At 44.3% G+C, this 13,065-nt stretch overlaps 1 protein-coding gene across 1 annotated transcript in view; it reads left to right on the forward strand.

Annotated features, from left to right (window-relative positions):
• Positions 1-288: 288 nt before the first annotated feature.
• The window catches only part of LOC137521606 (carbonic anhydrase-related protein 10-like), a 549,933-nt gene continuing 537,156 nt past the window's right edge, over positions 289-13,065 (forward strand). Inside the window, exon 1 of the mRNA XM_068241074.1 lies at positions 289-962. Within this exon, the coding sequence (XP_068097175.1) occupies positions 899-962 (64 nt within the window). The 5' untranslated portion in view covers positions 289-898. The remainder of the gene's footprint in view (positions 963-13,065) is intronic.

The following is a 13,065-nucleotide window of genomic DNA, read 5'->3' on the forward strand; positions in this document are numbered from 1 at the left end:
CCTACCAACCAATTATCTATCTATCTATCTATCTATCTATCTATCTATCTATCTATCTTTTTATCCCCACTTTCTCTCCCTACTCTGTACATCTGGCATGTATGAATGGGATGAAATGACTTCACGCCTATTTAATTTTCAAAAATAGGCTAATAACTATGTTTCACTAATCTGCTCATCACAACAATTAGTCACCACCACTGTTGGATTAGCACAAACGCCTTATCTGCATGACACGCCGAGCATTCTGTAGAGCAATTTCTAATCCTCCGGAGGAACAGTACAGGCGGGTGAAAGGGAAGCTGCTGGGCAGAAGACTGATTTTAATGACCGAGCGGAGAATTCCTCGGCAGAAAAGTAGAGAAAAGTAGAGCAGAAATCAAGGAGCGATCAGAGCGAGATAGTGATTGCAGGAACAAGGACAGACTAAGCAACCTTACAGGGAGGAAACAACATGTATTATGTAACGGAGACGGAGAGAGAGGGAGAGTGAAATAAACATATTCAAAAAGAAGAAAGGGGAGGGTAATGACTGGAAGGCTCCGAGCCAGGGAGAACACAAGGAAAAAAGCAACGGAATGAGAAAGGAGGAGCAAGCCGAAGAAAATCAGACCGGGATCTTTATTGTAAGAGCTGAGGAATTCTTCCAGGCAGAGTGACAGTTAGAGACGATAGTTCAGGCTGGCAACTGGCTAGCGGAATAGTTTTGCCCAGGAAAACCAAGAATTTCTAACAGGCGCAACCAAGGGAAGAAAGCGTTAAGGCTAACCTTGTTTTTTGGGGGAAACAAGCACATTTTTTCACCTTTTTTTTCTTGTTCCTCTCAACCTGTGTTTGTGTTGATGAGGAACTAGCTGTCTTCCAGCATTCAGGAGATGAAGGGATAACCAGCAGCACAATGCCGGAATTCATTTGGAGATCTGTGTTAATCCTTCAGGCGAGCACTGTCATATACACAGCAGGTAAGGCATAGCATGCTGGGGCTGCCGGACACCAAGGTGCCTCCCGCTCTTATTAATGTCTCATGCTGTCTATTAGCTATTGTTACATCAGCCTGTAGCAATCACCATAGAATAATTGTGAGGCTTCTGTAGTTGGTGTTGTCTTGGGCAGGCTGATGAATGAGCTTCTAACGGAGAGTCAGATGAAACCGGATAGGAAACAGTGCAGCTGGAGTTTAACTTTCATATGTGATAATGGACCGGAGCAGCTTGTAATGACAGCATGTGCGATGGGAGGAATGGAGCTGTGACACGGCTGCCCAGGGCGAGCGCTACGCTTCAATGAGATGCAAGGGAGGCTGTTTAAAGGATCACTCCACCCAGAAAGGACAATTCAGAGATCTTTGTCATCTGATTGACTGAGTACTTTCTATTTGTTTATTTATTTACACAGGATCTTCCCTTCTTGTTTAGTTCCCTGTCTGGAAATCTCCTTCCAGGATTCATTACAACATCCAACTCTAGGAACTCATTTGCTATTGGCATCTCATGATAGTCTATGGTGCTGCTGCGTTTTCCAGAGGCATATGCGATTCCACCATTGTTGCTTGCGAATTTTCGCCAAAATACTTTTTGCATCGAAAATGCTGTTTTTGATTTCGCTAAAACATTTGCAAAAATACATAGGGCTTGATTCACAAAGCGGTGCTAACCTACTTAGCACGTCTAAAGTCTTTAGGCGCGCTAACCAGGGTGCTAAGTAGGTTAGCACTGGTTTTCTCAATCAGATCGCGCGCTAAGTACCGCGCGCAAAGTCCTATGCGCGTGCTAAGTCCCATAGGCTTTAATGGGTACTTCATGCGGAGCGCCCTGCGCTCTGTGCAGTGCGCGCGTAAAGTTTTGCGCTCGTAAAGTTTTACACGCGAAAAGCTCGTTTAGACGTGCTATAAGGGGGTTTTCACAGGCGTGCTAACAGTTAGCACCGCTTTGTGAATCAAGCCCATTGTATTTTCGCAATATGGCAAAATTTGCAAAAACCAGTATTTTACCACAAAAGTTTGCGAAAAACGTAAAATCACAAACTTATTACAATTTTTTTTTTTTAATGGCAAAATTGAAATTTAACATTATTTACGTGAAAATGAATGCGAAAAGAATATCGTCATTTTTGCTCATTCTGCATAGCGTTAAAAAAAAAACAAATACAACCTTCACTACTTTCCCACACAACACATGAGTATTTGCATTGAAATCAATGGCTAGGTATCAAAGTGGCAAGGTAAAACGCGCTGCTAAACGCAATTATTTGTGATTCCCGCAGATGCAAGTGTGATCCCTTCCTTACAGGTGCCCATTAAAGAAGATATCAGTTTAGTGAATTATCGACCTTCCGATCCGATAACTCCGATTGAAAGGAAATGATCAGCAATCATCGATCGGGCCCATAAACCAATATAACCAATCTGACTGCTTCAGAAAGAATTGATCCGCAAAACGGATTAATAAGACTGTTGATAAATCAACTGTTAGTTGTCTATTGGCACCATCAACACTATTCAATCTGATGGATCGGAAGGTCAGTTGTTCGCTAAATTGGACACCTCTTTACTCTTAAATACCTGCAAGCATTAAATTATCCATATTGGGATAGTGGTTGAAGTGGTTGAAATAATAACATACCTTAGTGATAGGGAGAAATAATGTGTGAATATTGCTGGAATTCAGAGAGAGCTGAACAGGTCTTGTTTGTAATGGCAAATGTAGAGTCTGTATTGGTATCACTTCTTTTACTTGGGATGTAGTTACAACTCTGTCTGTTCAAGGACAAGGTGGCCAGTGTCACTCTCAAGCACAGCGTTAATGAAACAGATTGAAAGTAATCCTGTCACATAACAATGGCAACTCGTAAAACTGGCCACTTTAGAACTGATTTTTGCATCCTAAAAGGCATTAAAGGCTTATGTAAATGTCAGCTGAAGATTGCTGCTCATTCTGAATGTACAGCAACACCTGCCAAATTTTTCAGAAGGCATTCTTGACCATTTAATAGGGCATTATGAAGAGCAGGTGTGATGTGCAAACCCATAAAAAAGATTTTAGCCTCTGGTAGCGTGATGAACGAAAGCAAAGGGAATTCTGACCGGCTGATGTGGATTTGTGAATTATTGTCATTGTGTATATGGAACTATGACACTTTTTTGTGATGTTCTTCCTTAAAGGACCACTGTCGCACAAATCGTAAAATTTAAAACGCATGTAAACACATACAATTAAGAAGTATGTTTCTCCCAGAGTAAAATGAGCCATAATTTACTTTTCTCCTGTGCTTCTGTCACATACAGTAGGTACTAGAAGTCTGACAGAACTGACAGGTTATGGACTAGTCCATCTCTTCATGGGGGGTTTTTCAGCAAGGCTTTAATTCTTTATAAAGACATTCCCTGAAAAAGATTTATTCAATGAGGGTGGCCAACCTCCCTGCTCACTGCACATTTTTTGAGCAGTTGGACAGAGCAATTGCCATTCACTAAGTGCTTTTAAAAATAAACAAAACCCTGAGAAGATGGACTAGTCCAAAACCTGTCGGTTCTGTCAGATTTCTACTACCTACTGTAAGTGACAGCAACATAGGAGAAAAGTAATGTTTGGCTCATTTTACTCTGAAAGAAACGTGCTTCTTATTCGTTTGTGTTTACATGTCTTTTAAATTTTACACTTTTTGCGATAGTGGTCCTTTAAAAAGAACCTTAGCCATAGCTTGAGTTCAGAAACACATACTTACCTAAGGAGAGAGAAACCTCTGGATCCTAATGAGGCTTCTCACCTCATCCTCTGGTTCCCCATTGCCGCTTGCGGACCGTCCAGCTGATCGGGCCGAGCTCCAGTTCTGGAACAAGTGCAGCAGTGCTACAGTTGCATGAGCACAGCTGCACCTGCCCAATAGCACGGATTGGCTCATGTACAAGTGGTGTTTGCTTACTGCGCAGGCGTGGCCGTGCTCGTGCAAATACAGTACGGCTGTGCTCGTACTTGAAGAGGAGTGAGGCCTTAAAGAGGAACTGCAGTGAAAATAACATGATGAATAAAATTGTTTATTGTTTACAATATTCATTTATAGATTATTTAGTCATTGGTTGCCTATTGTAAAACCTTTCCTCTCCCTGATTTACATTCTGAAATGTATCACTGGTGGTGGCATTTTTAGTTCTGCCAAGTGATCTGTATTGAATGTTCGAGAGTTCTATGCACAGAAGGAGATGCTGCTTGCTTGGCAGTTGGAAAACGCTGTTATTTCCCACAATGCAACGACGTGCACAGAAAGAAAAATGGCAGGATCATGGTAATGACATCACACTGTTGGAGGGGTTTCACCACAATATCAGCCACACTGACCCCCCTGATGCTATTTCTTGTGGGAAAGGTGATATTGGCTACTGACAGGGGTGAAGTTCAATCCTTGGTTAAAGTTTCTTTTTATTAAGCCCTTGTTCGCATGGTCTGCCTTCGACAACAGGGGATGAGAGGACAGCGAGGGAAGCTTCATTAGAATGCAGAGGCTTCCCTCTTCTTAGGTAAGTAAGATTTTGTACCTGAGCATCAGCTTGGTTACACTTTAATAAACTGTGCTTCAGATCTGAAAAGAAAAAAAAAAAACAGCCCACATAGTTTTCAGTGTGCCAGACAGTCACTCTCGTAGAAAACAGCAAGCAGTGAACAACTCATTTGTGGTCCAGTAAGACTGATAAAGGTTTTTAACTTAAAGGGAATCTGGAGCGAGAGGTACATGGAGGTTGACATGTTTATACCAGTTGCTTGGCAGTTATGTTGTTTACCCTGGCTGGAATAGTGTTTGGATTCAAACACTACAGCAACCAGAATGATCAGACTAAAACACACACCTGAAACAAGCATGCAGCTAATCTTGTCAGATTCTTGTCAGAAACCCCTGATCTGCATGCTTGTTTGGGGTCTATCGCTAAAAGTATTAGAAACAGGAGATCACCAGGACAGTGAGGCAACTGATATTGTTTAAAGTTAAATAAATATGTCAGCTTCAATATCCCTTCACTTTAGGTTCCCTTTAAACTGTACCTGAGATGGGGTTTAATAGTGTATTTATACTTACCTGGGGCTTCCCCCAGCCCCATGAGGTGCGTGGGCTCTTTCGCTGTCCTCTCTCCGCTCTCTTGTAACCTTCCCCAGTAATCTAGCCAGTCGTGACCAGTCATATGCTTCTGCACATGCGTGGCCTGGTTTTGCACGCAACCCCACCACGTTACTTTGCCTGGGAGCGATCTGCGTTGGCAATATTTCAACAGAACGGAGCAGCCGGAGAGGGTGGTAAGGTAGCCCATGCACCTCCTGGGGCTGGAGGAAGCTCCAGGTAAGTATTAATACATAATTAAACCCCTTCTCAGGTTTCCTTTAAAGTTGACCTTCAGACTAAAAATCTACTCAGCAGCTTTGAGAAGGCTTGGTGTTTCTTTACCAGTTTCACAGCATCAGAACTTCGTTTTTCTCACCAAAGCCTCATTTTTAGCTGCACAGAAGAAAACTGCCCGGGCATTTTTCCCCTGATGCTGTGCAAAGCATGATGGGATTTCTAATGATGTTGTTCTCATTCTGCTGTTTTTGGTGCAATTTTGTTTTTTAGTTTTGAATTTGAGATGTGAAGCCTAGCTTGGGCAGCTGGGAGGGCTAATCAGGACACTTGGAACTGTGTCTCATGCTCCCTGTCACCTCCTTTCAACCAAAAAAGATGGCTGCCCCATGAAAAATATGACTGCCCCCATGAAATCACCTACATTTGCCTGTTCTTTTAAAACAGGGTGGGTAAAAGATTATATTATCTATCTATTTTAATTAACATAACTAATGTAACGTAATGACATTATGTTTGTTTAGTCTGAAGCTCCCTTTTAAGGGGTAGGAAGTGCGCCACAATATGAAAAAGTTAAAGTATAATTATTTATTTATTTAACAGCAAAAAGTGAGATTTATAGGCAGCCATACTTCATCAGGTAAAAATGCCACAAGGCTGCAATAACTTACATGGGCTGTGTAAGTACATAACTTACACTTACACAACCCATTGGGTCAACCTGGTGATCGATGGCAAGCAGGGAGTACGTGGCTGTGCAGCGGACCAACTTGTGACACCTCCACGACTTGCAGGCAGGCCACCTGCCACCTCCTCTCCTTCCCCTCCTACTCCTCCTGATAAATCCTCTTCGCTGTCGTCCTCCTCATTTTCCTTGACTGAGTGGCAGCTCAACGCTGCTGGTGCTGCAATCTCCTCTCCAGCTACACAGCCCCATCTCCCCAGGGCCTATGCTGCATGCCAGGTATGACGGTGTCACGCCATCTTAGACATGTCTTGCCTCAAAGCGGAGAGTCACACTGGAGCAGCTCTTTTGGCGGCTCTTAACAAACAGGTGGATCAGTAGCTGACCCCGCACCAGCTGGAGAACGGCAACGTGGTGTGTGACAACGGCAGCAATCTCCTTTCCGCTTTGAATTTGGGAAAGCTGACACATGTACCCTGCATGGCACATGTGCTGAATCTAGTCATTCAAAGATTTGTGTCAAAGTACCCAGGCTTAGAGGACGTCCTGAAGCAGGCCAGGAAGTTGTTTGGGCATTTCAGGTGGTCTTACACGGCCATGGCACGCTTTGCGGACATTCAGCGGAGAAACAACTTGCCAGTGAGACGCTTGATATGTGATAGCCCGACTCGCTGGAATTTGACCTTGGTCATGTTCTCTCGCCTGCTAGAACAGGAGAAAGCCGTCACCCAGTACCTGTACAATTACAGTAAAAGGACACAATCTGGGGCAATGGGGATGTTCTGGTCCAACAACTGGACACTGATGCGAAATGCATGCAGGCTCATGCGGCCGTTTGAGGAGGTGACCAACCTGGTGAGTCGCAGTGAAGGCACCATCAGCGACTTGATCCTGTACGCTTACTTCCTGGAGCGTGCCGTGCATAGAGTGGTGGATCAAGCTGTGGAGGAGCGTGAACAGGAACAGTTATGGGAGGAACAGTTGTGGGAGCAATTTTCATCAGAACCAGATGTTTCCTCAACACCTGCAGCAGCACAGAGGGAGGAGGAGGAGGAAGAGTTATGTGAGGAAGAGGAGTCAGACTCGGATGATGAGGAAGGTGTTTCTTTGGAGGAGGAGGAGGCGGCGGCAGAAGAACAACCACAGCAGGCGTCGCAGGGGGCTTGTGCTGCTCGACATTCCCATGGTATTGTTCGTGGCTGGGGGGAGGAGGAGGACTTACCTGACATCACTGAGGAAGAGCAAGAGGAGATGGATAGTACGTCTGGATCCAACTTTGTGCAGATGGCGTCTTTCATGCTATCCAGCCTGTTGAGGGACCCCCGTATAAAAAAACTCAAGGGGAATGAGCTGTACTTGGTGGCCACGCTACTAGACCCTCGGTATAGGCACAAAGTGGCGGACATGTTACCAACTCACCTGAAGGCAGAAAGGATGCTGCACGTGCAGAACAAGCTGGCAGCTATGCTCTACAATGTGTTTAAGGGTGATGTCACAGCACAACGCAATAAAGGTTCCACTGCCAGTAATCCTCCTCCCATGTCCACGCAGGCAAGCACAGGACGCTCCAGCGATCTCATGGTGATGTCGGACATGCGGACATCCTTTAGTCCAACGCCTCGCCTTAGCACTTCCGGATCCACCCTCCACCAACGCCAGGACCGGCAGGTAGCCGACGTACTGGCCTTAAGTGTGGATGTAGACACTGTGAGCAGCGATGAACCCTTAGACTACTGTGTGCGCAGGCTTGACCTGTGCCCAGAGCTGTCCCAATTTGCCATCCATCTTCTGTCTTGCCCTGCCTCAAGCGTCCTGTCAGAAAGGACCTTCAGCGCAGCTGGAGGCATTGTCACTGAGAAGAGAAGTCGCCTAAGTGACAAAAGTGTTCAGTACCTCTCCTTTATCAAAATTAATGAGGCATGGATCCCTGAGGGCTACTGCCCGCCCGAAGACTAAGTCAGTCCCCACACACTGCATCTCCGCCGTGAGACTGGCTGCCTGCCCCAAGTCTAAGTAGCTCCCCACACAGCACACTGCCCGCAGGCCGCTTGACTGCCTTCTCCGCCACCATCAACAGGGTCCAGGACTCCAGGCGGATTGCTAGCAGCGGCCGCTATAATAATTTTTCTGGTGCGTGTACATGCCTGCCTAATTTTTCTGGCTGCACTGCAGCTGCAACAACAAAACAAAAGGCATGTACATGTGCCAATCCTCCCTCGTGATCATTACCTTGCCACAGTAAAGGGGCTTGCTTATCACAATGAAGCAATGACCGCCGGCTATATGAGTGTCTCGGGGGTGGCACACCAAAGATAATAAGGTCGTTACTTCATTGTGGACAGACCAAATTTGATCAGCTGGACAGTCACTGTTCTGTCATTCAGCTACCTCAGCCCGACTATATGGGCTGGAAAGCCGCCATCACCTGCACTCTCATCATGGTGCGCACCAGTCCAGCATGGCCGTCAGCCCGTCACTACACAAACAGCTGTTTGCCGTCACTGCATACCTTTCACTGCACATTGTATTATACCGGGCAGTATGTGCATACCTTTTACTTGAATGGATGGCAGACTTGCCCTCCATAACAGATTCTTGTTAAAGGATTTAAAGTTGATTCATCTCATATACAGTAGGGCCTCGAAAGTCCTCCTGTATTGTTATTTTTGGTCACTACCTCGGGACGTGCATGCCATGCCTGCTGCCTTCCTTCGATGTGTGGTAGCCGTTCCTGCTCCTTTGCCCACAGCGTGCCTGCTGCCTTCCTTGGATGTGTGGTGGTGGTAGCCGTTTCTTAGGCTCCCACTCCGGACTGGAATCGAACCAGGATTCCCCGACCATTACCCGTGGTCACCATGCTACTGAGAAAGTACCATCTAAAGTTTCATACAGTTGAATGAATGGCAGACTTGCCCTCCATAACACATTCTCGTTAAAGGCAAATGTTGTCATCACTGACACACAGCGCTGTGTCAAGGGTCCATCTGACCACAGATGCCTGGTCTGCAAAGCACGGTCAGGGTAGGTACATTACTTATACAGCTAATGGGTCCTTACTTGGATGTGCGGTGGTGATAGCCACTTCTCAGGCTCCCACTCCGGACTGGAATCGAACCCTGATTCCCTGGCCATTATCCGTGGTCACTCACAATGGCAGACTTGCCCTCCATAACAGATTCTCGTTGCAGGTACTGAACAGCAAGCAGAACAAGTATTTAAAAAATAGATGTAAGCTTTAACAATGGTAGAGAAAGAACCATTGAAAGTTGATAAGGCAGTCAGACATTACCTGATATCACTGAGGAAGAGCAATCTTGCCATGGTGCGCACCAGTCCAGCACGGCCGTCACAACACAAACAGTTGATTGCGGTGCATTGCACAGTGAGTTTGGTGTGTCAGTGTGAAGCAGTCCTCTAATTACATTCCCTGATTGATGTATACACACGCAAGATGTTTTAAAGCACTTTAGGCCTGCAATTTAGCATTCAATGTGATTTCGGCCCTTAAACCCCTGTTTTGCGTAAAATCCAGATTATTCCCCTGGACTTTTGCCGTCTATCCCACTCCGCCATGCCCCCTTCCAGGTGTTAGACCCCTTGAAACATCTTTTCCATCACTTTTGTGGCCAGCATAATTTTTTCTAGTTTTCAAAGTTCGCCTCTGGGCTGAAACCTGTGATGTCCCAGTTGTGCGTTGGACTTTGGACACAATGTGGGCTGCACAACCGCTGTCTGGAACCAGTCCTGAATGTTAATTTACAGCCATTTTCTTTTTTTTTTGTATTATACCTCCCCACATAAACAATTACTGTTTTTCTTTAAAAAAAAACCTTGATGCTTCATGAATGCATCATTTACTATAAAAGACGTTTTGGAAGCAACTTAAAGGCCACTTCCGGTTTTCAATCCGGATATCTGGATTAATCCGGATAATGGGTTCGGATATCCGGATCTATTCAGATTCCGGAATGGTTCGAATTCGGATATCCGATCGGATCCGGATTTCTAGCTATCCGGATCCGAATCAATTCGGATTTTAAAAAGGGGTATCGGAGCATCCCTGGTGGCTGCTGAGTTGGGGCATGTTGTGACAACATAGGCGAGTGTGGCCACAAAGGTTTTGGAAAACTTCTGAAAAATGACCAAAGCTGTCTTGTGAATGTAGTGGGAGACGTTTCTGATATTAATAAGTTACGGACGAGCAGGTGAGTGATTAATCCTTCCACCCGCTGATCCATGCAGCAGTACTAGAGAGCCTTACATTGCATGTTCTTGCACAGCCTTATTTTTCCAAAAATGGTCATCTTTAAGTTTGAATAAGCGGGTTAGCATTTTGCATTACTGGCCTATTCTATCTAATTGTATCCAAATGTGTGTGGGTAGCCCCTTTGTAAAAAAGAGCTGAGTTTTTTATCACCTACCTTGATCCACCTACAAACAGTGCAGGCTAGGGAAGGGAGGGTTAGCGGTCAGAGGGGGCTGGTCTTGTACATTGATACAACAAAAGCTTAAAGGACAACTGAAGTGAGAAGAATTTGGAGTCTGCCATATATATTTCCTTTTAAACAATACTGGTTGCCTGGCAGGCCTGCTGATCTATTTGGCAGCAGTAGTATCTGGATCACACCAGAAACAAGCATGCAGCTAATCTTGTCAGATCTGACAATAATGTCAGAAACACCTGATCTGCTGCATGCTTGTTCAGGGTCTATGGCTAAAACGTATTAGAGGCAAAGAATCGGCAGGACAGCCAGGCAACTGATGTTGCTTAAAAGAGAATAAATATGTTAGCCTCCAATATACAGTACTTCTCACTTCAAGTGTCCTTTAAAGGAGAGGAGGGTGCATCTTACAAACTAAGTAGACACTCCTATGTCAGCTATATACTGCGGTTTACAAGAGCTGCCTGCGGGAACACATGGTCAGTATTTTGAAGTAGACATTTTACAAATGTGTTGATGTGCAAATATTCTTAGAAAGTGTCTATACGCTTTATCTTCATTACGGTTTGTATGATTGTATTTTATAACATAAGAGCTTTAGATAATATGCGTTACACTGTAAGCAATTTCACTGGCATAAACTGTGAGTGGTGTATTGTTAAGTGTTGGGGAATATATTAGCAATGTATAAATTAGTGAAGCAAATAAAAAAAAACAATGCAGAATGAGTAATAATAGCTATATTGAATTTGAATTATTTATTTCACTACTTCTTGCTGTATTTGAAAGAAAATATTATATTGAACATTATTAAGCAAAAGGAAATAAAATTAGCATCAGTTTGACAGCCGGTGCCCCTAAGTAACGACAGGAGCCCTCAAACCTGGGCATACAAATGTGTCCTTAATTCCAATGTTGGAACCTGGGCATAGACTTCCTGCAACGTACATCCCATAATGCAGTGTGCATGGCTATCAATAACTTACTGATCTGGCCATGGGCATTATGTGAATGGAGGTGTCTGAGATCTGACTTGGAGCTGCAGATGAGATTTGGATGCTGTGAGCCCCATGGATTAAGGACTCCGCAGCAGGCAAAGGAGGAGATTGCAGTATACACCAACCACACAAGCTTCAGGATTTTTCTGACAGGTCCTCTTTAAGTTTATCAGACAGCTGAAAGGAGATAGAGACTTCATCATAGGCATATCTATGCGGTGTCTGTCAACTGAGAGATATTATTTACCTGTCATAAAATGCATATAGCACTGGAAGAATCCCGGAGCTTCCAGGATATGCAATGAAATGTATAGCTGAGAGACAACCTAAGAAACTCCAGACAGGTTATAGATCCCGAGGGATGCATAATATAGATGCCCAGGCAAGCTTTAACTCCCTCTGTACCACGGAGCTAGAGGGAAGTATAAGCTGCAGTGATCAGGGGATGCTGAAGCATTGCGCTCAACCTTCACGAAGATGAGGGTCTCGGTGATAATTAGGTTCCTTCGATACTGTGTAATGATCAATGACGATGTGCAAAGCTCAGCGCCCCATACAGATCCTCATTCTATCATACAAATTATAATGTGACATCATTCCTAACACAGAGAATAACAATGCTAGTGTATATAAGCTTCATACACACTGTAAGCAGTTGTCATCTGAAACAATGGTTAGTTATCTTTTTCGGTGCCAGTTTTGGAACTAGTGCTGTACTGAATAGGGATGGTTGGAAGTGCCCAATTTCCGATTCCACGGAAATTCTGATTTCCGCCAATGGCAATTTCCTATTTGCGTTTTTCCCAATTTCCGATTTTCCGTTTTTCTAATTTCCGAGGAGTATTTGATTTGTCTTTTTTTCAGAGAATGCAAAAAAATGCAAACATAAATCGGAAACTGCGGTAATGCGATTTTTGCAGAAAAATTCTGCGTTCTCTGATTATTCCAATGCTTCCAAGTTCTGTGATTGGGATAAAATTACCAAGTTGTGGTAAATCAGATTTCCGCAGCATTCTGATTTCCATTTTCCCAATTCTGATCGGAAAAGCAATTCCCCATAATTCCAATATTCCTCTTCTGATTTTCAAATTCTGATCGGAAATGCTTATTTCTGTTTGGAAATGCAGAAATGTAAATTCTGTGGTATCCGAATGAGCATTCCTAGTACAGGCCTCCTTCTCCACTCCTGGCTGAGCAACATGCTCTGTTCTATGAGGAGGCGAGGGGGGAGAAAAAACTAGCATTACCCCAGGGCAATTGAATCACAATAGTGATCAGGCGAGAGCAATATTTGCCTGGTAGAGATGGCCCGAACAGTTCACAGTGAGCAGTATGCTGCGAACAGCGAACATTTGGCGTGTTCGATTCGCTCCCTATACATCATTGAGCTAAACTTTGACCCCTTACCTCAAAATGTGTATATTGTGAAAATTCCTTATTTTCAGGAACTTTTTGAGGCCAGACAAAATACAATTTCAATGCAAAAATGTCCTTGGCTAAAATATCAGGTTACTGAAGAGGAGGCCAGGAATGTCAGGGACACCTGTACACACTAGATTTTTAGAACCAATTGTTTCAACCAAGTGAAATCTAATTGGCTGCTTGTGGCTCCAGACAC

This window comes from Hyperolius riggenbachi, chromosome 6 (assembly GCF_040937935.1).
Source record: "Hyperolius riggenbachi isolate aHypRig1 chromosome 6, aHypRig1.pri, whole genome shotgun sequence".
NCBI lineage: Eukaryota > Metazoa > Chordata > Amphibia > Anura > Hyperoliidae > Hyperolius > Hyperolius riggenbachi.